Genomic DNA, 27,820 nt, shown 5'->3' with positions numbered 1-27,820 from the left:
TTTCACTAAAGCACATCCCTAATGAACGATGTTTGTATGTATCCATACCAAATTCTGAATCCACTCAATTTCACCAGCTTCTGCAGAATGCACATCATAGCATATTATGTTTTTTTGTAATTCAGACAATCGTTCCAACATACAAATAAACTCATATGGCCAATATGTGATACTAATGCTTCTAACGTACAATGCAGATGGTATCGAAAACAAATAAGCTTACTAGCTTCACACACTGGCAAGTATCTCTTGGCAAGAAAACCTTCAGATCAGTGGTCATAATCTTCCATAATGGTGCTACAACCACTCCAGGCCACTATACTGCATATGTAAAAAAAAAAACAAGTGGTTGGTTAGACTGTAACAACACTCTGCTACTCCAAAATATAGGTTACCAGCAAATCTAACAAATGCCTACTTAATATTCCTTCAACCCAAATGTAGTCACTAAACTGTAGTACAAACAACAACTAGAATACGCCAACAGGTATCTAACTACATCCATAATACTACAATAGTACTACTTGAAAGCCAAGATAGTTAGAATACACCAACAGGTATCAAACTACTTCTAAAATACCCATCATTGCAAAATACTTAACATATATCACAGTTTTTAAAAAAAACTATTTTATTAACTTTCAACAGCATAACTTACAGACTTTGTAAACAACATCAAATAATGTATCGACTCTTATGCCTGTTAACCCCCCCACCTCTCACCCCCTCGCTCCCCAGCCTATTACACACGTCTGGTCTACCTGTGTTGTGTTTCAGCCTGTTGAACACGCCTCCCGCTCTCGTCCCTCGAGTCCTAGACTTGCCTAGTAGTGCGTGGGCCTGAGTCTGGGTGTCCTCCTGTGTGGGGGCGATCAAGTCTGGTGTCATACTTTTCCAGGTTGCCAAATCCACGCTATGTTCCTCTTGTCCCCTGCGGGATGCTTCTTGCCACACTGAAGTTTGGGCCAGTGACAATTTTTGGAGGTCCCCCAGCCATACCTTGATAGCTGGACTATTACGTGCCTTCCATCCCATTGTTATCCTACGCTTCGCTAAAATATACGCAAAATCTTTCAACTTGCTACCATGTCTCACATGCTTAGGTCTTGGGAAGATTCCTAGTAAACACGCTGTAGGGGAACCCGACTCTGTTAACAAGCCAGCCTTAGCCAAGGTTTGGGCTACATCTTCCCTATACCGACGTATCTTTGTGCAGGCCCAGAACATATGCATCAGGTCAGCATCTACCAGACCCCATTTCAGACATCATTGTTCAATTGCTTGGCTGAATGTAGCAATTTTCTTCGGAGTTAAGTATGCCCTGTGAGTAATGTATAATTGGATCAACTGCAGTTTCGCATTTCTGGACACATTTTTATGATACCCCATGACCTTGCCCCAGGCTGCGTCTGACAGCTGCTCTTGCAGGTCCACCTCCCAGCTCTGTTTAATCTGCATTAAGTTGTAGTCTGGCTTTGCCAGTAACAAATCATACAGCCTAGACACTGCATGCCACCTTCAGAAATGTCAGAGTGTTGCTATCTTTTCGTCTTCTAGCAATACTCTTGCCACTCCTGGCCATTTCAACTTTACAATATTAATTAATGAGGCGTGAATAATATGTTGAGCTTCCTGTACTCCTGATTCTGCAACCACTGCACCAAAAGGTCATCGCCTTCCCCTCTCTAATACATCTCCTAATGTTGCCACTCCTTTGGACTGCCAATATTTCCTGATATTCAACCTAAGTTGTGTATCTTCACTCTTTAGTGTTACCAGCTGGATTTGGGGTGAGTAAGGTGTGTCTTTGCTCAGAATAAGGCAGGCTCTTTGCCATATCATCTTGCCTAGCTTCAGCAACAGTGGAGGACTGGAACACTGTGATGCTGTAGTCCACACCACCTCTTTCAAAAAGAAAGGGGCACATGCCTGTTGTAATAACTTGGTGTCTTGGGGCTGCTCATCCGACAACCAATATGTGACAAATTGGAGTTGGCATGCTACAAAATACCCCTCAAAGTCTGGCAAATGTATCCCTCCCTGCTCATATGGTGTCTGCAATTTCTCCAGCAACATTCTAAATCTCAAATTGTGCCATAGGAATATCCTGCAAGTAGAATTCAGTGGTCTAAAGAAGACTTTAGGTATATGGTATGGACATTTGTGAAATAGTGGAGCAGCCTCGGAAGCACCACCATCTTCGAAAGCGCAGCCCTTCCAATTAGTGAAAGTGGCAGCTTGGCCCAAAAGCTAATGGACCTCTCTATTTTATTCACAGCCTGTAGCGTGTTTTGTACATGTTCTTCTTTCGGGTCATGGAAAACATATATTCCCATATATCGGAATGGATCTGTTTGCCATTTGATCGGCAGCTTCGGCAACGTGCTTTGGAGTCTACTTCTATATCCAGCCAGGGGGAACAAACATGACTTCTGCGCATTTATTGTAATGCCAGAAAGGTCAGTGTAGAGTTAAAACACATCCAATATATATTGTAAGTTAGTCTCTGGTTGTTGTAGATAAAGGAACATATCTCCGCATAGAGAGAGATCAAGTGAGTGCTATCCCGTATTTTACTGTCTGCATCACGATATTCTTTCCGTCAATACATTGCTAGCGGCTCCAGGGCGAATATAAACAACATAGGGGACCATGGGCAACTTTGCCTGGTGCCAATGCTCAGCCGCCATTGCTCTTATTATGGTGGTGCCTGTTTTAACTCTGGCAACTGGGTTGCTATATAGCAACTCTACCCATTTGATGTACGTAGGACCCATACCAAAACTCCTCAACACCGCTAGCAGCCACGGCCATCTGACAGAATTAAATGCCTTAACAGCGTCAAGCGAGGCTACTACCATGAGCCTGGTGTCTCCCTGCGTGTAATCAATGACATGGTGCAGTTGTCTCAAATTACATGTACTATTTCTATTAGGGAAATAACCTGACTGGTCCGGGGGTAGGAGGTTATGGATCACTGGCTTCAGCCTGTCCGCTAACAAAGCTGTCAGTATCTTCCCATCCTCATTAAGCAACGAGAGGGGTCTGTAAGAGCCACACTCAGTGTCTGGTTTATTGGGCTTCAATAATGGGACAATAATTGGCTCTCTTAACGACAATGGCAAAATGCACTTTTCCAGTGATTCATTCAACATTGCCAATGGGGGGGTGTGACCTCGGTTATGAATTCTTTGTACAACTTGCTGGTTAGTCCTGTCCTATGTCCCTTCTGGAATGGCCTTGCAGACCCTGGTATAGGGATCCAACCTCCCCACTCAAAGCACCACTCTCCACACCCGGGGAATGGGAGTCTGTTACTTCAATGCCTTGCCGATGGGCCAGATAGTCCTTCTCCTTCTTTGAAGCAAGCAACCTGACACGGGTAGAAGCCATGATGTACCAATTAAGGACAACACCACAGCCCCAGCCCTGGGAACAGGCAATGCAGGAGGAAAAAGCCCTTGGCCAGAAACCCACCCCCCCTGGGTGTTTGAGCGATGCTGGTCGTAGAGGGATGAGCAGAATTTATGCAGTGAACCGATGGTTTGTTGTCTAGGTAAGCAGCAGCCCTACAAGCAAGGATAGAGGCTTACTGAAGGTAGGAGCTCGTGAGGAAAGCGTAGACTCCAGAGAAGCCGTGGAGAGAGAGGGAAAGGTATCAGGAACAGGTATCCCGGAAGAAAACACAAGCAAGCAAGGCACGGACAGGACCGGGAAAGAAAGAACAGAAGGAGGTGAGAGAGAGCCAGAGGAGAAACCGTAGCGAGAAACAGAGGAGAAAAGAGTGCTTCGGTGTGAAGCGGAAGCAACAAGAAAACTAGCGTCTGACCGCAAAGCGGCTGGCAGAACGGTTGCAACGCGCCGATGCTGGGAACACTGAAAGGAAGTACTCCCAGCGGCAGTGCGAAGCGGTCGCGGAGGAAAAGACTAGACCGCTGCAACAGTACGTAGCCAAGACGTGATGGACCACGTCAATGGCGGCACAGCCGTATCCGTGGCAACCACCGCCACCTAGACTGAAACATCACAGTATGCCCCCCCCTTTAATACCTACACCACCGGGTTTCCCCGGATGGGTCCAGTGGAATGGGCTAAAAGCCTAGGGGCCTTTACGTGATGTGCAGGTTCCCAGGAATCCTCTGACCTAGGATAACCTTTCAAGGAAATGAGGTACCGGAGACGACCTCTGTATTATCTCGAGTCTCGGATTTTAGAGACCTCGTATTCGTCTTGGGATGGTTTCTGCAGCATCCCCCGGTGAGATACCGGTCTGCGGTCAGCATCCGGTTGGTACTCCTTGAGTAGGGAGGAGCGAAAGACAGGATGAATGCGACTAAGACCCGGCGGCAGCTTGATCTTATAAGCTACAAGATTGATTCTTTCTAGTATAGAAAAAGGACCCAAAAATCGAGGGGACAATTTGGAAGGTCGAACACACTTCGGTAGAAACTTAGTGGAAAGCCATACTTTAGTTCCCTTTTCCCATTCTGGGGCCTTAAGCCGATGGCGGTCTGCCTGTTTATACGTACTGAGACTCCTCTAGATTGAGCTTAGCTGTCTTGTGCCCCTCTGTAATATCAGCCAAGGCGGATTCTACAGTGGGGTAATTGCTTGGATTAGTGAAAGCAGGTAGAATAGATCGGGGATGAACCCCATAAGTGCAGTAGAAAGGTGTGAGCCCTGTAGCAGAGTGTCTGGAGTTGTTATAAGCAAACTCAGAAGTGGGGAGAAGCTGAACCCAATTGTCTTGTAGTTGGCTACTATAGCATCTAAGATATTGCTCAAGTGTGGCACTGAGTCTTTCTGTCTGGCCATTAGTCTGGGGATGATAGCCCGAGTCAATTCCAAGACGACTACAGAGCGCTCTCCAAAACTTCGAGATATACTGGCTGCCTCTGTCAGAAGTGATCTTATCAGGAAGATCATGCAATGGAATGATGTCTCTGGCGAAAACTTCGGCCATCTTGACAGCAGTAGGTAAGCCAGAAAGAGGGGAAAAATTAGCCATCTTAGAGAGAGAATCAACCGTTACATTATACAAGTGCAAGAATCTGACGTAGGGAGTTCAACAATGAAATCGGTCGATATGTGACCCCAAGGACGTGAAGGGATTTCCTGCTGTGTGAGAAGCCCAAATGGTCTGCCTGTAGGATTCTTGGACCCGGCACAAACTGGGAAGGACAAGACATAAGCCTGGACGTCTCTTTTCAGATTTGGCCAAAAGAAGGTTCTTCCGATGAGCTCGGTAGTATTAGATTGTCCTCTATGGCCTGCAGACTTTTTGTCGTGACACCAGCCTATAATCCTCTTGCAGAGGTAACCCGGAGGTATATACAATCTGTTCTGGTAGAACCACAAACCCTCTCTAGATTGATAGGCATGAGACTGAGCAGGTCTTGTTGCCAGGGATTCAGAGTACATGGCTTCCTTGACTTCTTGAAGAAATGTATTGATTTCGGCCACGATTAGGTTCCGAGGGAACATTAGTTCGGGAAGGTCTATGTCAGTAGTACCAGCTTCCTTACGTGAGAGAGCATCTGCTAGAATATTCCGAGAACCCGGGGATATGTAATGAAAACATTATATTGGGCAAAAAAATAAGCCCACCGAGCCTGACGGGAGTTGGAACATTCCATGGATTGAAGGACATTGAGATTCTTGTGATCAGTGCGGCTCAAGAATGGATGTGTAGCTCCTAAAAGGAGGTGACGCCATTCTTCATATGCCTGCTTCATAGCCAACAACTCTTTTTCGAGAACCGAATAGTTCTATTGACTGGCCGTGAGGGTCCGAGAAAGATACGCCACAGGGTGTTCTACTCCATCCTTGACCTGGAGGAGGGCAGCTACAATGGCTGCAGAAGAAGTATCGGTCTCAACAATGAACTGCTTTGACTGGTCCGGTTGCTGTAAAATAGGAGCTGAGCAAAATAGGGATTTAAGCCGTCTAAAGCTATCTTCGGCTGCATCTGACCATTTGAAGGGCCCAGAACTTCTTTTCAGTAGAGACGTGATGGGTAGAACAGTATCAGAGAACTTGGGGATGAATCTTCTGTAAAAATGTGCCAAGCCCAGAAATCGTTAAACCTCCTTGATGGAAGATGGAGAGGGCCATTCCAGAATAGCAGAAATCTTACGTGGGTCCATAGAAATGCCGTGTTCAGAAAGAATAAAACCCAAATAGGGGATTGATGATACCCCAAATTGGCATTTCTCGGGTTTGGGTAACAGTCTGTTCTTCTTTAGGCGGTCTAATACGGTAAGAACGTGTTGTTCATGTTCCTCCTTGCTGGCCGACAACACTAAAATATTGTCCAGATAGATGATGACCGACAAAAACAAAAGATCAGAGAACATGCGGTCCATGAAGCGCTGAAAAACTGCCGGGGCGTTGACCAGGCCAAATGGCATCACCCTATATTCATTTAATCCATAGGGTGTACGATAGGCGGTCTTCCATTCACCCCCCTTGGCAATACGCAGCAAATGATAGGCATTCCGAAGATCCAACTTGGTAAAAACCTTTGCCCCTTGCACGGCCTCTATGATGTTCGTGATAAGAGGCATGGGGTACCGATCTCTAATGGCAACTTTGTTGAGCCCCCTGTAATCAATACAAGGCCTCAAGTCTTTGGAATCCCTTTTTGCGATAAACAATAAAGGGGCTCCCGCGGGAGATTTAGATGGTTGTATAAGACCATTATGCAGATTGGTGTCAAGATGGGTGCGTAAGGTGCTTTTCTCGGTTTGAGACAATGGATAGAATTCGGCCAAACGGGACCAAAGCATTTGGTACCAGGTCAATTGAACACTCCTCTGGCCGATGGGGCGGCAAGGCAGCAGGCTTCATTTCCGTGAAGACACATTGGAATTGGGCACAAAAGGGTGGCAAGGCATGAACACTCAAGGACTCTTGGTAAATAGAAGAAGCAGGTACAAACCTTGAGTAAGACGGTAGTGGAAGACATTGCTGCTTACAATACCTTGGCTCAAAACTCAGCCGATTTGTGACCCAATCAATATGGGGATTATGTCTTCTGAGCCACGTAATCCCCAATAGCACCGGAAAATGAGCCGCCCTTATAATATCGAATCTCAGTGTTTAGACATGTTGAAAGAACTTGACCTTGAGGTCCTTTGTGGTCTGAGTGATGGGTCCTGACTAGAGTGGGGTTCCATCCACACCTTCAACGGTCTGACCTTCCTTGCCTGCTAATCTCTTTAAGCCAACCTTATCAGCCCACAAAGTGTCAACAAAATTCCCTGCGGCACCGCAGTCGAGAAGGGCTAGGGTCTCTACTTGTTGATCGTTGATTTCCATACTGATATTCACCACCATGAGCCTGGAATCTTCTTGGGGTGCGCTGGTGGAAACAGATAAAGAAACATAGGGACTGGAAGAATCGGACAACCCCCGGACTCTTGTACCCTTTAAGCCCGGGGTTTTTCGTTTCCCGAACGGCGTTGAGGCAATTCTGTACAATCTTTGAGTAGGTGCTTATCAGAGCCACAATAGGCACACAGTCTTCTCTCTCTTCAGCGTCTTCTTTCTTCTGCGGAGAGTGGTGCACGAGTTGTCCTGATCTGCATGGGTTCCTCTCTGGAAGGAGGCGGTAAAGTAGTCAAGGCAGAAGGTGGTTTGCTACTGGAAGGGCTGCCTCTGTAGCGGCGCCTCTCGTTACATCTTTCTTGAAGACGGTACTCGATCTGTAACGCAGCTGACAAAAGATCGGTGAATGATGGAGGTCGTGGAGATCGAGCCAATTCGTCCTTTATGTCCTCCTTTAGCCCCCTTTGGAATATGGCATACTGAGATTGCTCGGACCAACCTGCTCCAGCAGCCAAGGTCTTGAAAGTGGTGATATAGGAAAGGAGATCTGAGGACCCTTGGCAAACGTCTAAGAGATCTTCACAAGCTCTGTAGGTCAGTTTGGGTCTCTCAAATGTCTGTTTAAGAAGGGCCTGAAAACCCCCATAATCCTGCAAAATGGGGTTTTCTCCTGTGAAAAGAGGAGTCGCCCAGGCCAGTGCATTGCCTGTCATGTTGGAGATCAAAAAACCACCTTTGGACTGTTCTGTAGAAAACATCCAAGGTCGAAAAGTAAAATACACTGTAGCAGCTTCTAAAAATTCCTTCACCTTCTTTGGTGTACCATCCAATTTACCTGAAGACAAGGCCATTGGTGGCGGTTCCGGAGTTGGTTGTTCTTGGTTTGAGATCAGTTGTTTGAGAACAACATTTTCAGCCTTTACAGTTTGTAACCCCTGAGAAAGACCTTGAACAGCCATCCAAAGCTCCTGAACCTGCTCCTGAACTTGCTCAGGCGTGGCCATGCTGACTTCAGGCGTTGCAATCTGTCCTATATCCCTTCTGGAATGGCCTTGCAGACCCTGGTATAGGGATCCAACCTCCCCACTCAAAGCACCAGTCTCCTCACCTGGAGAATCGGAGTCTGTTACTTCAATGCCTTGCCGATGGGCCAGACAGTCCTTCTCCTTCTTTGAAGCAAGCGACCTGACACGGGTAGAAGCCGTGATGTACCAATTAAGGACCACACCACGGCCCCAGCCCCGAGAACAGGCAATGCAGGAGGAAAAAACCCTTGGGCAGAAAAAAAACCCTGGGTGTTTGAGCGATGCTGGCCCTAGAGTGATGAGCAGAATGTATGCAGTGAACCAATGGTTTGTCCTCAAGGTAAGCAGCAGCCCTACAAGCAAGGATAGAGGCTTACTGAAGGTAGGAGCACGAGAGGAAAGCGTAGACTCCAGAGAAGCCGTGGAGAGAGAGGGGAAGGTATCAGGAACTGGTATCCCGGAAGAAAACACAAGCAAGCAAGGCACGGACAGGGCCGGGAAAGAAAGAAGAGAAGGAGGCGAGAGAGAGCCAGAGGAGAAACCGTAGCGAGAAACAGAGGAGAAAAGAGTGCTTCGGTGTGAAGCGGAAGCAACAAGAAAACTAGCGTCTGACCACAAAGTGCGAAACGGCTGGCAGAACGGTTGCAACGCGCCGACCGCTGGGAACACTGAAAGGAAGTACTCCCAGCGGCAGTGCGAAGCGGTCGCGGAGGAAAAGACTAGACCATTTCAACAGTACGTAGCCAAGACGTGATGGACCACGTCAATGGAGGCACAGCCGTATCCGCAGCAACCACCGCCACCTAGACTGAAACATGACAAGTCCGTCTGCACCTGGAGCATCACTCGACGGCAACCCTCCTATAATATGTTCCAACTCCACTGTGGTTATAGGGGCCTCAAGTCTATCTACCTCTTCTACATCTAGCTTGGGAAGATCTATCAGCTCTAGGGCTTCTTCTATATCGGACTCTTGAGTGTCTGACATTTCCTCATATAACCTCTTGTAAAAATCATAAAAAAACTTGTTAATCTCCTGCTGTGTCTCGCAGACCTCCGGATTCCCCTTTTTGAGTGTCCAAATCCTGCTGCGCTCGGTTTTGCTTTTAAACAGCAAGGCTAGTAAGCGTCCTGGTTTGTCTCCCTCGGCGTGCTATCGTTCCTATAACTCTACTTACCTAGTCTATCCCAGTGCGCCATGCACTCTTGGCTGCAGGGTGACAACCTCTCGAGCTCCCTCGCTGAGCAGACCACCCTGTGCGTTTATATCCTCCAATTTTGTTTCTGCTTTACCTAAGTCCCTTTCAATCGTGGTTGCACCCTGTTCGCTTTGGCTATTGCAGCCCCTCTAATCACCACTTTAAAGGCCCCCCATAATGTGCCCATTGATGCCACGCTACCTGTGTTGTGTGTAAAGTAATCTTGCACGCCCTCTCTCAGATGTTCCCGGAATGCTGCATCTTTTAAAGACTCACTCCTGAGTCTCCACGTTGGGATGCATGCCCTTAAATGGGATATCCGCCACGTAACCACCAGCGGGGCATGATCAGACAACACTCGTGCCTTATATTCCGGCCTATTGAACTCCCCCAGTGTATCCTCCCTTTAAACATATAATCCAATCTAGTGTACAAATAATTGGTAGCAGTGTAATGTGAATATCCCCGGGTTTGCGGGTGTAGGATCCGGCAATGTCCAAGAGTTAAAATGCCTGCAACAGTGCGCTCAGGGCCTTGGCTACCATCACAGTTATTCTTACTGCAAAACTTCTTGTAAAATCCAATATAGGTAGAATATTCCAACAGGTATCTACCTACTTTAAACTTTTCCTTAATTAAAACACACTTCAAACAAAAATACTGTTACACTTAGACTCTCATAATTCTAATCGTTTTTTAAAGTCTTCTATGGATTTTATTTTCCAATGACCCATTGATTATTTCATGTCAGTACACCAACAGTGTAGCACACACTAATGTTAGCCCAAACATAGTACATAGAATGTACTGTTTGTGTGGGTCAAAAAAGTAAATGTATATGTACAGTTGTATGCAATTAAAGTTTTTAAACTATCCTGCTTAACAAATTAGACTGTTTTTATTCACAGAAAAATAATAACTTATATAGCTTTCACAGAAAGCGCAGATCGATTCGCTCAGAGACAACGGGCAAGCCGCCCTACTCCTCCTCCTCGACCTATCTGCAGCCTTCGATCTGGTCGATCACTCTGTCCTTTGCTCACACCTCCACACTTCGGCTCACTTCTCCAGCGAGGCCATCACCTGGATCACATCCTTCCTTAACGGCAGGACTATGAGGGTCTTCTCTCCCACGGCGGCAGCAGACCCTATACCCATCACATGTGGTGTTCCTCAGGGCTCCTGTGTCTCCCCCACATTATACAACATATTTACCAAGCCCCTTTTCGATGATTTGGATCATCTCGGTATCACCTACACTAACTATGCAGATGATACTCAGATCCTCCTTCCGCTTTCAGGAGATTATGGAAAGGATTTGGCCTTGCTAAATAGGGTGTACATCATCATCCAGGCATGGATGGCCACTCATGGACTATGCCTGAATGATGATAAAACAGAACTCATCATCTTATGCACTACAATCAGTATAAAGAAACTTGGCCCGGTTTATAACTCCTTCATGATTGACGGGAACAACATCAAAGTCGGACAGGAGGTCAAAACATTGGGATTCTATCTAGACTCCAATTTTTCCCTCAAAAGACAAGTGAGCTCCCTTGCATCCTCCACGGCCTACACGTGCAAATTAATCCGTGCAGCCAAACCTTTCCTGTCTGATACTAGCTGTCTGACACTCGCCAGAGCCCTCATACTGTCTCGCCTCGACTATTGTAACGCCCTCTACATAGGATCCACCAAGGCCACCACCAATAAACTGCAAATCCTTCAGAACAACGCTCTCAGAGCAGCTTTGGGCATTTCCAGAAGAGAACACATCACAGGACTCAGCCAACAGAACAATTGGCTCCCCACCAGAGATAAAATTCTCTCAAAAACGGCATCTCTCACCCACAAGTCTCTTAACAACGCAGCCCCAACCTACCTGATCAACAGGTTCCACAAACAATCCTCCTCAAGACCCGTCAGAACCGCATACAAAGATTGCCTATCTGTCCCCCACTACAAACGGGCCACCATAGGAGGCAACAGCTTCCCGGTAAAAGCTGCCAAACTTTGGAACTCCCTGCCTCCAAACCTTAGAGTAGACTTGCCTTATCAGAACTTCCGTTCCAAGTTAATCTCCTGGCTGAAACTGGAGACCCACTAAGACCAGTTAGTGTCCAGCGCTACACGCACACCTCGTAACCACGTGTGCCTCTTGCTTACCTGTATATTACTGATTTGTATATATTGTATATAACATTTGTGCACCTACTTTTGTATTATGTATATTCCTCGTGTACTGTAACCAAGCTTCGAAAATTCTTGTAAAAGCTGCGCCCTGATACCCCCGGGTACGTTCGCGCATTATAAATAAACAAACAAACAAACAAACAAACCAGATTCCAGCTTTATTACGGTATGCAAGTAAACATACCATGTATTATCCTATTTGTTATTTTCACAAAGAAACAAATACATATTCCATAAGCACTATTCTCAATTGTACTACAATCATACATACCATATACACTTCAATTATATAATTCAACCATATTACAAATGCTGTATATTCCACCTACAGTACTTATAATTACTATACACATATTACTATACTGTGTGTTGCTAGCAGCCACAACCACCACAATAGAATTAAACCATATAGCATATACTAACAATACTCCTTCGAATAACAAGACTAGCCCTGAAACCCCTGCAATCCAAATGATGTCCGCGGACACTTAAAGTGACTGCGGACTCCACGGCCCTTGCACACCTTTATTTTACCTATAAAAACAGCTCCATATAAACCTATTCCACTGCCCCCACCCTTTCCAACCCCTCTTTCGGCCACCAAATAACCCCAAATGTCTTTTCCACACTTTTTTCCTCACCGTGCTATCCGCGGACAACAGCGGTTGTCTGCAGATCCAACATGGTGACCATTCCCAAAAATATGACGGAGCTCACGTTTTTCACCATCCAAACAGCGGGTCGCGTAGAATGTCCACAGACATGCCAGTCTCCGGTTGGTCCAGTGGCATCCGCGGACTAGGAATCAGGAAATGAGTCAGCGGACTGGACCCAGATAGCACACTTTCTTTTACCTACCTACTTTTTGCCCATTTTTTAAAAAAACGACTGGACCGGTTTACACCAAATTTACAAAACCTAGCTTTCGGGATCAAGCTGCCGCTCCTAAAGTAAATTTGGCAAAAATCCATCCGACGGTCTGTGCTGTAGGTGCAAGCAACATTTATTTTTCCATTTCATTTATTAGGATTTTGACTCATTTTTGATTTTTTGACCACCCCTATAACTTTGTCCCCCCCACAGACAAAACTGCACCAAACTTTGCAAAATCGTTCTGAGGGGGCCATATACTTTTTTTTCGCAAAGTTTGGTGAGGATTCATCCAGGGGGGGGGGGGGGGCCAAAGTTATTAGCTGCCCAAAAAGTGCTCTTTATATGAGTTGAGCAACCTAACCATAACTAAAGGGCCGCTACCGCAGGCATTGTAAAATAATTAAAATATGTATATATATATATATATATAAATATATATATATATATATAAAAATAAAAATATATATATTTTTTTTTCAGTGAAACAAACTTTTTAAAGAGACGTTATGGTTACAGTAAACCCGAAAACCCCCAGAAATTCACCGGTTATGGTATGCTAAGCAACCATAACTCACGCCACCACTGTGCACTGCTAAGACTAACACCCAGGAGATCAAAGATGACATCACAAATTAATTTCATAGGTTTCTATTAGTGCAACTTAACCATAACGTCCCTTTAACAATGTTTATTCTGTGAATTTCATAGGTTATGAGTGAAAATGTTTCATGATGTTACATCACTGTATATAAGTTATTGATAATTCCTCTTAACATCTGAAAGAACTGTAAACCTGCTTTAGCAAACATATATTTTGCAATGCATAGTGATGTGTGTCGTATCAGCAGTGCACGCTGGGGATGTAAGTCATGGTTGAGTTGCGTAGGGCATGATGCTCGACCATGACACCAGCCCCACCAAACCACCCCTGTTATCCACTGTACTTAATCTGCATCCTAGTTTAGTGTCCACTATAGCCTCATAATGTGACCAATGGCTTATGCGCATGGCTTGCAGGCATCGCCAATCCCCACAATCCACGGGGCATGGGCTTTGGTCATGCCGCATAACCTAAGAGGCAAATCAGGGTAGACATTTGTCCTTGCCGAGGGCCAGGCCCACTGCCCAGGCAGCAAAGTTAAATCACAATTTTTTGTACTCACTTTTTGACACTTTGGAAAAATAAACAGGACGGATTTGCAAAAGCATGCTTTCAGGTCCTTGCTGATACTCCCTGTGCAGGTTTGTTGTAATCCAGATAATGTGCAAAAGGACTCAGGCTACCGCACCTTTTCGGCACTTGAAATGCTACCGGCAAGTGCCGAAAATGTGGGGTAGCCTGAGTCCTTTTGCACATTATCAAGTTCCACACCCTCATGACACAAGCCCCCCGAGATCAAAAAAGAGGGTCCCAACACACCCCACAGATACTTAAATTGTTGTAATCCAGTACAGCACTTCGGGCTGTAGCCACAAGCAGAATGTATTTCCCCATTCAAACCTATCTAGATTTCGAAAAACAATACAACATAGCTCGTCCCTGGTGGCCATGGCCAGTAGCCAGATTGTCCGGATAATCTGGTCACTGCCCATTGCCACAGGCTATTCCTTAGTCACCAAAGGTATATCACTCCATTATGGCACTTTTAAAAAATAAAACACAGACACATTTACAAACCATGCTTTTGGGTCCTTGCCAATGCTCCTTGCACGAGTTTGCTGCAAATCCGTCTATGTATTATTTTTTGAAAATTGTCAAAATGTATATACAAAAAATAGTCATATAACATAGCTCCCCCTTGAAAATATCCATCAGACTTTGCATACACATTCAAGGTTGGGTCTATAATGTTACTGATAATTTTTGTGCAAATTCGTCAAACTGCACCAAATGCCTTTCAAATATTTTGGGACCCCTCCTCTAATTTTGACCCCTCTTGGTGAAACAGCACCAAACCTTGCAGAACAATCAAGGTCATGTCTAAAATCATACTGCAACATTTCATGCAGTCTCACTGAGTTGCCCCAAAGTTATAAGTCATCCAAAAACTGCTTTCACCGACCCTGTAATGCAGAAATATTCATGGATGTCCCCGAACATCTAAAATGTTCATGGACTTCGCAGAAGATAAAACATAGGATTTTTGCCTTTTTATGGCCATATCCCATCCCATCCTCAACACCCCTCACCTCAGCAGAGATAGTCTGACAAGCGCAATGTTGTGTTTTTTTAATATGTTTTTACCACAACATTTGCGGACTACGGGCGTGGTTTACGAATTCAACATGCCGTCTGTTTCAAAAGTTCTGACGTACCTCACGTTTTTAATTGACCAATCAGCAATACGTGCGATCTCTGCAAACATCGTGCTGCTCTCTGATTGGTCCAGAGGTGTCTGCAAATGAGTCCCCGGACCGAACCCAGATATCACTAATTTTTGTGCCATTTTAAAAAGAACTACTGGACTGATTTACAACAAAATTTACAAAAGCACACTTTCAAGTATTGGAAATCAGAGGAGCGAAATTGGGAATAGTGTGAGAGGATAGGTTATGTCGATTATTTGGTGATCTGGTTCCTGAAACGACCAAATGTATCATGTGTCAAGGTGGGAAAAGAACTCTAGGGTGGAACCTACCTTGCTGAGCTCTGGTAATAGGTTTTCTTGGTTGTTAATGTTGCGGCAAGTTCACAGGTTAGGATTGAGGTGCAGCCCACACCTCGTTTGGTTGGTAGGAAAAGAAAGGAAACCTGGATACTTTGTCTTAGTTTTATATATGGAATAATATATTGTCCACACAATATTGTATTTGAAGTGCTATATTTGTAGCACGGTTGGTTTATTTTCTTAGGTTGTTAACACTTTTGGTGGGTACAAGTAAAGAGAAGTTCTAGTTGCCCCATATGGTCAGCCGACACGGGTTTCGAGGCTAAGTGGTTCGGTCCTGTGCCCCCTGTGGGGTCCTGGTTACAATTGGTCCTGTGTATACAGTGGCTCTGTTGGGACCTTAGGTCCGGGGAGTTCCTCCTTGTCTGCATTTGGCAGCTGTGAACGCTGACAAGAAGGAACTCCCCGGACCTAAGGGCAACTAGAACCCCTCTTTACTGGTACCCACCAAAAGTGTTAACCTAAGAAAATAAACCAACCGTGCTACAAATATAGCACTTCAAATAGAAGATTGTGTGGACAATATATTATTCCATATATAAAACTAAGACAAGGTATCCAGGTTTCCCTTCTTTGAGTATCATGTGTCAATGTCACAGTTTAAATTGTCTAAGAAACAAGCACACAAAAGCATACAATAACCAATTTAACTGCGATGATGTAGTGTATTTGTGGAACACTCTGTTGAAGGGCAACGACAACAATTTAATTTACCATATGACATTTTATGAAACTTGTATGGAGGTGCTATGGAATCTCAGGAGTGTTTTAAATGTATATATACATATAGTTTTGATTGCCTATTTCAGCTTCATATGTTTTTATTTTATGCACTGTTGATGAGTGACCTTACTTTTAATTATACTTGTTATCTTTTAATGTTTCCATTGTTTTATATGTACTTGTGATATGCAAAACCATGAAATGGTTATATGTGTCTTAAATAAATAAATACATATTTTCTGTGTTTTTCGGTATTATGGACTTCGGTGAAATGTACCACTCTGTATTGTTTTCGGTAAATAACCGGCTCAAATGAACTTTCCTACTTTCACATTTCAGGTGAAAGTTTTTTTATGTTTTATTTTTTTAATTCACCTTTAACAATACTGATATGAACAAAATGCAAGCAAAAGTAATTCATGGTATTTTGTTAAAGCTTCAATTTAGGAAATCTATTTATAAAGAGACCATCGCACGGAGCCTCAGCAGAAGGCTTCAATATGGACGCTGCTCTGCCTTCACCCTGCGTGTTTACCTCATCAGTGCCAAGCAACAGCCCGTTCGCCTTTGGATGATTCCAAGACCTTTCGGGTGGAGCCCCTGGAGAGTGTGGGAAAACAACATGGTAACATGATTACATAATGTACTCAAGGCGCTGGGTACCTGGGGACAGGAGCCATCAAATCCTTCCTTGTGAATGACGCTGTGGATGGATTTAAGAAGTCGTGTGTAAGCATAGGTCATGCCGCTGTTGAGAAAAAGAAAAGCAGAAAAGCTTATTTTTTTCATATCTGAAATGCAGATGCTAAAGTGCACACAGAAATAAAATTAAACTTGCCGATTAAAATAGTTTGGTGCAGTATAAGCTAAACAATGTACAAAAAGGAAATTAAAAAAACCCACCACGGCCCACATTCAGAGTATACAGGAAATAATTTGTGATTGCCTCATGTTACTATATGTTATGGTACTTGTAATGCTGGTGATACCATATGAATGGAGAAATCTGCAGAGACAGGCTGCTTAATTATGTCGAGCTCACTTAGCTCCTGGAAAATTAATGATTTAATGAAGCAGCATCAAAGACGAAACGGCCTCAGCTTTCAGTGGCAATCGGGGATAATGAACACACAGTTAATTAACAGAGAGCCCAAGTAGACCCGACCAATGCTATCAGTCGAGTTCATCTTCAATTTCCAACCAGAACAACTTTCATCTGCACTGCAAACATCAGGAAAACATGTTCGTTAGTTTCAAAATCAACACATAATCAATGACAATTTCGACGCCACAAAGCGAGTGTTTCACAATGGGAATAGCATTAAGTAGACAATTATAGAACCTGTTCTTATCATTTCAAAGACATTTCACAACACCCACTGGCGGAAGTCCCAAATAAGACAGCCATTTAAAAAGGCTTGTAGGAACCACTCCCAAAATCAAACATCTGACAGAGGTAAACAAACTAGACTATGCCATGTCATAGCCATGGACCTACGGACTTCACATACAGTACCCACATTCAGAGCTAGTAGTGCAGTGGAATTGTGACCATAAGGGCAGAAGCAAACGGCAACAGATGAGTTAAGGTGTAGCAGGCATGGTGGGTAAACTGCCAAATGGATGGAATGGGTAAAAGACTAGACCATTTCATTTTGTTCAAGGCGAGTAGGAAAAGTCGTAACTTTTTAATGTAGAGCGCATGCCACCACCCTTCCACTGTGTTGGCTCTGGGAGAAGCTGTTTGAGTACCTCAATGTAGGACTTTAGGGCCAGTCAAACAACCGCAGTAAGTATGGATCTCTCGCCCTCTGACTCAGGATCTGGAAAGGGGGTAGGGAGGCCTAGATCTTGAATTATGTGGAAACATATAATTTCTATATTTTTTAAACTTTATTTCATTTTTAATCTTTCAACAACACAATAAAAAGTATACAGGTATCGGGCTATTACATCTTCTATTCAATGAGGAAATATATCAGTATATCATCAACTTACAACTATAAACACAGATGTATCAAAACAAATCAACATTCTATCTACATCCAAGCCCTGAGTACAGTGACAAAAGGCTACATACAGAACAGACCAACAGACAAAACATAAGACAAACACACATCCCCATGACTAACCCACCCAACCTCATCTCATAAATAATTCACAACCTGCACTCTGACATTAACCATAAAGTTCATTGAAAGGCCCCCACAATTCCATATACCTTTCCTCTCTATGTTGTCTAGAGAACCTTGTTTTCTCTAAGTTTGAGGGTACTTGCATATCCAGTAACCAGCCTTCCAACCACGTTTTATTTTCTTGTTTTCCATACCTTCAGTATTTGTTTAGCTGCCACTAGAAGGGCCTTGTTAATCCAACATAAAGACTCTCCACCAATATCGCATCCATTTTTTGGTGACTGCAGAATCACAGTTGACGAAATTCGTGGGAATGAGTTATTCCAGATTGCATCAAGTCTGTCCAGTACATCTTTCCATTTAATTGTCAAATGAACTGAGGTATGGGCTTTACACGCTGCCTTATCTGCATGGTAGACTGTGTACTATTCAGATGCTAAAAGTGTTTGAATTTCTCTAATGGACCTCACAGAGATCCCAGCAGCCAAGACGGACACCTTTAATGCAACTAATCTAACGACTGCCAAACCCATCAGCTCGAAGGTTTGTGAGACAAAGTGGTGAATAACAGGTTTAAATCCTAGGCCGTGAATAGGACACTAGCTGATTAAAAAAAAGCCCAGTGAGGCCAATCAAAATGATGTTTGAAAACACGATTCTAGCTAGAAAATGCCACAATGTCCAAGTTCCTTTACACCCACATGCCATTCAGGGAAGTAAGGCATGAATCAATCTTGATAACCGAGGCTGCTAATGATGAAATGATTTACAGGACACAGTGGCAGGGGCAGCTTTTCATGCTCAGTGGATGTGTCTCTTGGGATGCGGCAGCGCACCTGTACTGTAAACAGTGCAAGGTCCGTGGCAGCTTGTAAATATTTTCAGTGAAGAGACATTAACTTTGCCCCCGAATTAGAGCAAGCAACTGAGCACACTGGGGCAGTACTAAGCAATGTAGGCGAGTTTGGTGGAATTCCCCATGAGAACATTTTTAAGATAATAGGTTTAAATCATGCATTCAACATGTTCAGAATGCTGCGCCCACAATAAATGCCAGTACAGTAAATTATCTTCATTAAGCTGTGCTCACAACATACGCCAACTTTGCTACTGAAAATTACTTTCACGTAGCTATGTCATCACGATAAGCCAGCATTTCCACTGAAAATCACTTTCATGAAGGTCCTGTGAGAAACCAAAGGGTGTCTCATCTGCTAGTCCCCAGGAATGTCTCTCTCAGGTAGCCATGGCACAGCCATCGCCTTTGGATCCAGACCCTTGGGGTGGACCAGTGTGGGAGGATCACATGGGTGGGAGATCTTCAGGGAGTGGGGGTGAGGCAGCCGATGGTGAGATGCAGTATCCCCCCCTTTCTCGTGCCCATACCCCATCCTATTTTTTAGGATTCTCCAATGTTCCAACTCCCCCCCCCCCATTGGACATGTCCTGAAGTGGTCCTGCGGAGGTCTATGGAAAAGGCCTTGCACATTCGAAAGTCTTTGACATCAGTGAAAGGTACGAGCCCGACTGAGGGAGACCAGGAACAGGAAATAATTTAGGGGAAGAAAACCCCTGCAGGTGCTGTGATTGCAAGGTACGTGCCCGGCTTAGGGAAACCTACATGAACTGTTGATGTTTGGAGCGGTCCGAGCACGACAGAGGGAGACCTGCGTGAACTTTTGTTGAACTGTGAAAGAACTTTTGGTGAACTGGAAATAAGCGACTTTAACGTGGAAGATCAAGCGGGCCTCGTCCCACGTTATGAACTGCCTTTTTATGATAACCTGAGCCAGAGTGTGTCATCCTGTCTATGGGGGCCGCCTTACTGCGTGCTGTCCAATGTGGGGACGAGAGCTGACTCAGCCACCTTGATCCTTTATGTTATAACACTAACTTTCCTTTGCATACACATCCCCCTTTACACAATCTATCTATAAAAGAGAAATAGCAGGCATTAGGTTTTGTTAGTATAGGCCATTTTGATTTGACATAGACTGACTAGGACTGTTCTTTATTATTTGATGGTAGAGACTACTCCCATCATAGCTATAGGGCAAAGTAGGAGTTTTCCCAAACCCCAAGACTTTATTAAAGGTTTTGAATCTTGTAGCTCTTGTGTCAGTGTCATACTTGTGATGCATCCCTTACAGTGCACCCATACGGTATGCCAGCATTGCCACTGTATGTCACTTTTATGAAGCTGCACCCATATCAAAAGCCATCATTTACATTGAAAATCACTTCCATGCTACTGCGCCCATAATATATTCCAGGATTCCCAATGTACATAACTTTCATGATGCACCCTCCCCTTTCCCAGCCAAACACGCACATTACTTAAGCACACACACATGCTGACACAACCATACACATACATGTGTGCACAGGCTAGTTCTCTCACATACACGCACACTCAAACTCTTGTGAATGCAGACCCCCATGCACCATCACATTCAAACACGCATACTGTAAAAATGACTTGAATAAATGCAATGTGTTTCATTAAGCAAGGTGCATTTTGAATAGCTTTGTATTTCAATATCACCTAACGTATTGTCAAATGTAACAGTATTAGGGTTTGTTTTTTAAAAAATAGTACATTTTCTAATGCAAAAAAGTTTGTGTTTTATGCAGCCATGTTGAATGAATAACATGCAGATGTATACACATTAAATTGTAATATTCTTCAAGGAAATTATAGGTAGACTATGCATTATAACTTATAGAGTATGGGTTAAATTTGTTGATAGGCCTACAACTTATTGAATTATCATTATAAGTAAGAATCACAAAGAACAGGTTTTTCTTTTTTGACATGGGACCTCCAAATGGTCAACTTAATTGGATACTCGTTACACCTTAGCTGTGTGTTTATCCGCGGGTCACCTCTGTCCAGAGAAGCAATACAATTATCAGCTTTCTATAAAAACAGACCTCCGGATTGATCAGTGACTAAGCAATTAAAAGAGATGAATACATGTAGCTATGAGTACTAGGTGCGGTTTAAATATACCAGGGGAAAAAGAGCTAAAGTACAAATTGGATTCCAATCTACTCTGTAGTCTTGTATTTTTAAGAGGAAACAAAGGCAAAAACGTTCAGAACTCTGGTAAGCCAGCAATGGCAATTACAGATGAACAGACGTATACACAACCCTGAATCTTGACCTGGCAGAGAAAAAAAAAGTCATCATTAGGTGTCTACTTCATGGAAAAACACCCTATTATAAGGATACATTTGTTTCCCATGATATCTGTTTCAGCAGCAATTTTCTGTTATTGGCAAGACCCTGGTAAACTGAGTAATATGCACTAAAGAAATATATTAAAGTGACCAAGAAAAACGTCATTGGCAGTAATTATTTTAAGAAACCAAGACTAAATTTAAAGTCGGCAAAGAGGTCCCGATTACATGCATATACAAAGGATATATTACAATGTATGAATTATTAATAAAGTCACATATTTAAAAACCTCATATGCATTCAGCTACAGAAACATTAAAGATATCTCCGAGTTCAGAATTATTTTGCGATTCTGAATACGGGTGTCATTAACATGCCCATACAATAATTCTTAAGGGAAATCCATATTTCATTTCTATTTGATCATAATTCCTGAGATGAGAGATAACAGGCAAGTTAAATAAATCCTCTGACATGACAAAATACATGAGGCCCATCTAAGCAAAGGGGAGGATTATAGTGGGTGTGAGTTAGTGAAGTCAACCTATCAAAGATTCGGTCCAATCTGAAATTGCTCTATCAAATGATGCTGCATGAGAGGAGTGTGGAGTAGCTAAAGTTAAACATGTGGGAAATGGGGAGAGTTTGTTGTGAGAAAGCAGCAAAGGAAGAGAGGTTGTCCAGCAGTCAAAAAGTTGATTGGGGTTCCCCCCGGATGTAACTGATGGAATTTCTCATTAAGAATATCTATATCAGAGGGAGCTGAATACAGAAACCTTTTCCAAGACAGGACCAGATTTCCAGAGGCATATTTGGAAGCATCAGGACAGACTTGAAAGGAGAGTGGTGTAATTGGCATTTGTGTATGAGTGCAAAATGGTGTGATGTCACATGGAATGTTGTAGTGTTGGTGGGTGACTAGGTTCTATGGGTTCTGAGAGTGACAGAGTCTGTTGGCTGGCAAGGATGGATGCTCCAGTGTATGTCCTATGTCTCGAATCAAAAGGACCAAAGACAAAAGGTTGGAAAAAAAAAACAATTTTCATTTTTTTTTGCAGGGGCCCCCCAACCCCTGTGTTAAAAACCACTTTTTGTACCTACACGGAAACTGTCAGGAATTTGGTTTGGGGTAGAGGACGCCGCTTCTTATGTCCCAAGAGGCGATAAACTACATTTCCCAGCAGGCTTTGGGATGAGTGTAGTTTCCAGTTCGCGCGGCACGCCAGCTGGTCCTTAGTAATACCGTTTAAAACTTGCCGCCGCCTGTGCCTCGGTGCAGGTAATTACAGATTATCAGCATGGGCGGCGGCAGCTGAGGACGCAAGGGCATGCAGGAGCGTTTGGACGCCGAAGGACTTTTGGAGCTTCACCCCGGGCCGCAACGTTGATTTTGCAGCCTTTCTAAGCAGGAGAAGAAACAGTCGCGGGGCCGCGGCGGTGAATCGGCTTCCTTCAGAGTGTTGGCCATCGAACTTCAGGGTCCGGATGTCCTCGTGAGGCATCCGGACCATCAGTTAAGTTTACTACTGCACTGCTCATGTTTTGGTGTTACAGCATGATTTATTCTGCTTGTTTATTTATGATACGAACCATGCTGAGAGTGTGTGATGAAACACGCTATGTGTAAGGAAATACGCTATGTGTAAGGCGACCTGCGGTGTGTGAGGAAACACGCCACAAGTCTCAGAAATGACAAAAAGTGCGCTGGGATTATAGGAGGATATTCTCATTCTTTAGGGTCCACACATCAAGAGGGCATGTGTTTTGAGTAATTGTCGTGAACCCTTGTTTGTTGCTTCATTGTGCCCAATGGGCCATGAGTCTTTGTATCTTCATGAAAGGGACATCCCTTTGTTTGTGCCATTTTGATTGTATGCAAACCTCTGTGTTTCAAGAGTTGTGTGTCCCAGGCTGTTTCAGTCTTATGTTATGTTCAAAGTGCTAACCTTATGTTTTGTGGTTTGCAAAGTGGTGTCTTACATGGCCACTAACAAGGTACACAACTGTGGGTATGTAGCAGGTTCATTGCATGTCTAGGAGGGTAGGCTAGGTGTTCAGGATTTAAAGGTATAGGAGTATTGAGTATATTGTTATATACTTGCTTGTTTATGTTTCCCCTTCCTTTCCTTTGTCACTCCATCCCCTTTCCCTAACTCTGTCTTCCCCCCATTGGCTGCCACGTGGTTTCCTGTGATATTAATTTCAGGCGCCCGTGCCAACCACGGTGGGAGGGTCGATCTATTCGGCTTCTGTGGTTCGGGAGAGGGGGTCGAGTCCCGTATTCCTTTATAAGTTTGACAGAAACTCCCAAAAAAAGATATAATTTAAAAAAAAAAAAAAATCGAACCTTTGGTTTTCGATCCTTTTGACTCTCACCTTATGCATTCAAAACTTTTGTGATCAATCCTTTAACTGGACACCCCACTAAAGTGCTCACAGCCATGGAATAAACTTCCCTCCTGACTCCAGCATGATGTGTGCGCAGAAGAACCCCATCACTTCACTGGCAACAAGGTGGTCTTGGCTGCTGGGAGGGGACAGCAGAAGGACAATAAACTGCCCTCCAGAAGAAGCATCCAACAAGGAAGGTATCAGTTGTGCTTGGGATCAGGACACATTGGTCCTAGGCCATCCTGCAGGCCAGGCGGTGCAGGAACACTCGTTACTAGCAAGGCTCCTGCAGGAGCTTGGGGTCCAAGAAGGTGTTCCTGGCCCCAGGAGGTGAACTGTTGGGGCAGGCAGTGCAGGCAAAGCCATGAGGCAGGTACTGCGATGGCAATGGGGAATGCAGCTCGCATGGAGTCTGCTGGTTGGGCAGTTCCTGATCCTTTGGCGGTGCCGGGAACCATGGTGAGTGAACCCGGCAGGAGGCCTGGCAGAAGAAGAGCCAAATGGCATATGTGGTGACTCTAAACTCCTGTTTGGAGTGAGGTTACAATGAGGCAGAGCAGGGCAGGGCAGTAGCGGGACGTCCTACTCTCCTAATCCTTCTCATGAAATGGTGAGATCATCCCAAGATAGAAGACCATTAGGAGGTCATGTGGCCGGTCACCGGTGTGCGTGCGGACCCTGCCCGGCACACAGCGTTGTAGAAGTAACAGGAGAATTTTGTTGCCGGTCGATGAGAATTCCGGCAGGGGTCTCCCCCAACGGTTATGGTTGCAACAGCAAGCTTCGGATCAGCAGTTGGTGGAGTCCTGTGCATGCAGCGTGTGTGCAGAAGGGAAGCAGTATGACCCGGACATTTGTGCAAGGTGTGAATGCCTATCAAGAGGCCTGAGGGTGATGGACCAGGAGTTATGGGAGAGGTTTGTGGATCTGAGCAGGGTCCACGTAAATTGGGATGGATAATATGTTGTTGGTTAGTGTTTCGGGAGAGGCCTGTGTTAATCTTTTGTGCTGTTGTGGCTTGCGTAGTGGCCTCTGGGTTAGTAACATTTTATTTGGTGGGGTTAGTCGAGGGCTAATGTTTGTGTCTGCCTGCTACAAAATGTGTGGTTGTTGGAGTGGAGTGTTTCCTTTCATTTGGGTATGTGGATTGCCATTGTTGCTGGAAATTGTTTTATTTTATTGGGAAGCGGGCATTTCTATGGAGAAGCAGGTTATAAGCATCACTGGTGTCTGACATCTGGGTTTTGATGCTGTAATAATATGATGTGCTTTGCATTTATAATTGTGCATTTCACATGTAGTTTTGGGTTGCATTCTTTGGTTTGCACTTGCCCATTCCATAATCATATGTTTTGTCCATTGTTGGTGTGTCTGAATGGCAGAGTGCCAGGTGGGTTATGTGCTGTGGGATGGCTGTATGCTCTAGCTACATGTGTATGTAGTCACTGTTGCTTACAGTGTTGATTTGTTTTACAGAATGCTGGGTGGGTTCTGTAGTTGCTGTTGGTTACAGCTATGGGGTTAAAGGCATGGTCTAGTAAATTTTTTTATTGGCCCTACGGGTCGGCCATGTTTTTTTAAGCCTAAGTGGCTCGATTTTAGAAAACTTTCCTATGGACCTTACCTGAGTTTTCGTCCATTAAACGCATGCGAAAACAAGCACCAGGGAGCCGCCATTATCTGATAATCCTATCTTTTCCCCGATCGCCCTGGCTGACCTGCTTTTGCGGCACTAAATCAATTCCCCCGCCCCTGAGCCTGTCATCAGCAGACTCGTACCGCCCATTTCCCAACGCCAAAGCATGTCTCATGTCAACATTCGCTGCGCTTCAGCTAATGACGTGTCGCCATGGAAATGGCAGGACGCCTCTCTCCTCAATAAGTATAAACAGACCGTTTCACAACACACAGCAGCCGATTTTCGATTCCATTCCTCTCTCTGTGTTACTTTGAGTATTCTGTGACTCGTTTCTGTGCTCTGGTCAGCTACCTTCGCCGCTTGTAGCCCGTGCGAACAGATACCAGTACCACCACTATAAATTATTTTAGTTTGTTTAACACACAATGGCTATAATAATGCCCTACATGTAAGAGCCCGAGTATACCGAGGAGGAACTACTGGAAAGGGAAGCACGCGAAAACGATGGGGATTCGGACGGCAGTTGGCAGGACGAATCAACAGATGAAGAGCCTGGGCCTAGTCGCATGGACGGCGTCTCCACCTGGTGCACATGCAATCGGTGCGAGCTAATGCCAACTGAGGACGAGAACTGCTGCTGCCGAGAAAACCCGGGATGCCTGGCCTACATTTCGGAAGGCGAGCCACGACCGCAATGCATCACCGAGCTGCCAGACTTCAGGGCAGCCTGCCTCACACGGGCCGTGTTGAGAATAATGATGGTGCTTATGCACGAACTTCGAGCAACTGTTCGTCCTCGTAATCCGAGTAACGAGTAAGTATACTCTGCTTGTCATGCCACTCCTATTTCATGGTCTTCTACTATATCCAAAATTACATCTACATATCATTGTAACGCATGTAAGTCGTTGAATAGTGTGCATTGTCTAGATAGCATTTGTCCGTGTAAAATGCCATCAGTTACAAGAATTGTCATTGACAACAAACGTTAATTAAACTTATCTTGGTCATTTAAAAACAGTTTGTTTCATTCCTTTTCACAGGTGGTACAGGCTGGTGGCCTATAGTTCCTTTACATGGTGGCTTCATGGGAGGCTTGGACACCGCGTTCGAAGAGTGATACCCGCCTGTGCCGTTCGTGCCATTAGAGAAACGTTCCCGAGTGACAGCGGTCAGTACAGGGGATTTTCTCTCGCTGTGCTGCAACCAGACCTGTATAATCTTTAAAGTCTTGTATTTTTGTGTCATGAAAATAAGATACAAAATAAAACACCACATATATTTTAACAACGGTTGTCTCGATTTTTTAAATGAATCAAGTGTGTCTCCATTCAAGGATGGACGTCAGACATCTGTGCTCCGAATGGGTGAAGGTGTTAGAACACCTACCTGTGCGGGGCGACGGGACTCTGGGGGGCGTGCTGGTTCCTGGCAGTTGTACCCACGTCTCAGGTTGTGGAGACGACGCGCCGCTCTGGGCGCATTTCCCTGGCGGAGTTTCTCCGTCCTGACCCGTGTAGGGCACGGGTGTCGTTCGCGTAGCTGTTTGAGCGAGTTTGCGTTTCGAGACTCGTTCGCGCGGCGGCACCCATTCGCACATGCGCATTGCAGCGCGGTTCAAGCCTCGGTTTCGCACAGGAACGCTACTTAAGCGATCCGATTTTGTTCTTCATCGCGTCTCAACGCGGTTGGTTCCCTTCCGCTTCGCTTCTCTGGTTCTGGGGTTATTGGGTCCTGATCCTGATCCTGGGCTGGTCCTTTCTGCTCCTCCTCTAGCTGGGCTGCCTTCCCTCCTGCCTTTACCTGTTCTCCTGTGTTCTCTGGTCTCTTCTCTCTGGTTCCCCTTCCTGCTTCTTTTCTATTGCCCGTGTTGCCCGCCTCCTGCTGGGGTTCCTGTGGTCCTGGTCCGCTTCTCCGGCTTCGGTGGATCCCTGTTCATCATCCTGCATTGGTACCTTGGACTCCCTGCTTACCTGCACCGGTACCTTAGACTCTCTGTTTACCTATATTGGTACCTTGGACTCCCTGCTTACCTGCACCAGTACCTTAGACTCTCTGTTTACCTACATTGGTACCTTGGACTCTCTGCTTGCCCATACTGGCTACCTTGAACCTTCACCATCCTGGATAGCTGCTTGGGATACTTTGCCAGTATCTGCCAGTAACTTCTATGACCTTCCCAATCAGTGCTTGCACTGTTCTGATGCCACGTTAATATCGGGAAGTGTCATTCGTGGCGTCAGGAGCTGGCCACTGTTCAATCCTGTATTACAGGACGGGTCCGGGGTTGGTTCTTTGCGTCACTTCTCTTCATCAGCTACCTGTCTACACCTATCACGACCTGGCTACCTCGGCACGCAAGACTCCTGGAGATACAGGTACGCCTCGTCCTCGGGGCGAACAACTTAACAGAAGGTCTGGTTGCTGTGAAGCAGGGTGGTCACTATCTATCTAAAC

At 44.8% G+C, this 27,820-nt stretch overlaps 1 protein-coding gene across 3 annotated transcripts in view; it reads right to left on the bottom strand.

Moving 5' to 3' along the window:
- The window catches only part of ELP4 (elongator acetyltransferase complex subunit 4), a 1,964,259-nt gene that overhangs the window by 988,405 nt on the left and 948,034 nt on the right, over window positions 1–27,820 (bottom strand). For all 3 annotated transcript variants that reach the window (XM_069623546.1, XM_069623547.1, XM_069623545.1), the window contains exon 6: window positions 16,678–16,762. In XM_069623546.1, coding sequence (XP_069479647.1) covers window positions 16,678–16,762 — 85 coding nt within the window. The remainder of the gene's footprint in view (window positions 1–16,677; window positions 16,763–27,820) is intronic.

This window comes from Ambystoma mexicanum, chromosome 11 (assembly GCF_040938575.1).
Source record: "Ambystoma mexicanum isolate Mex_15411 chromosome 11, UKY_AmexF1_1, whole genome shotgun sequence".
NCBI classification, from domain to species: domain Eukaryota; kingdom Metazoa; phylum Chordata; class Amphibia; order Caudata; family Ambystomatidae; genus Ambystoma; species Ambystoma mexicanum.
Note: the sequence above shows the minus strand (reverse complement) of the source record. Positions and strands in the feature narration are given on the sequence as shown.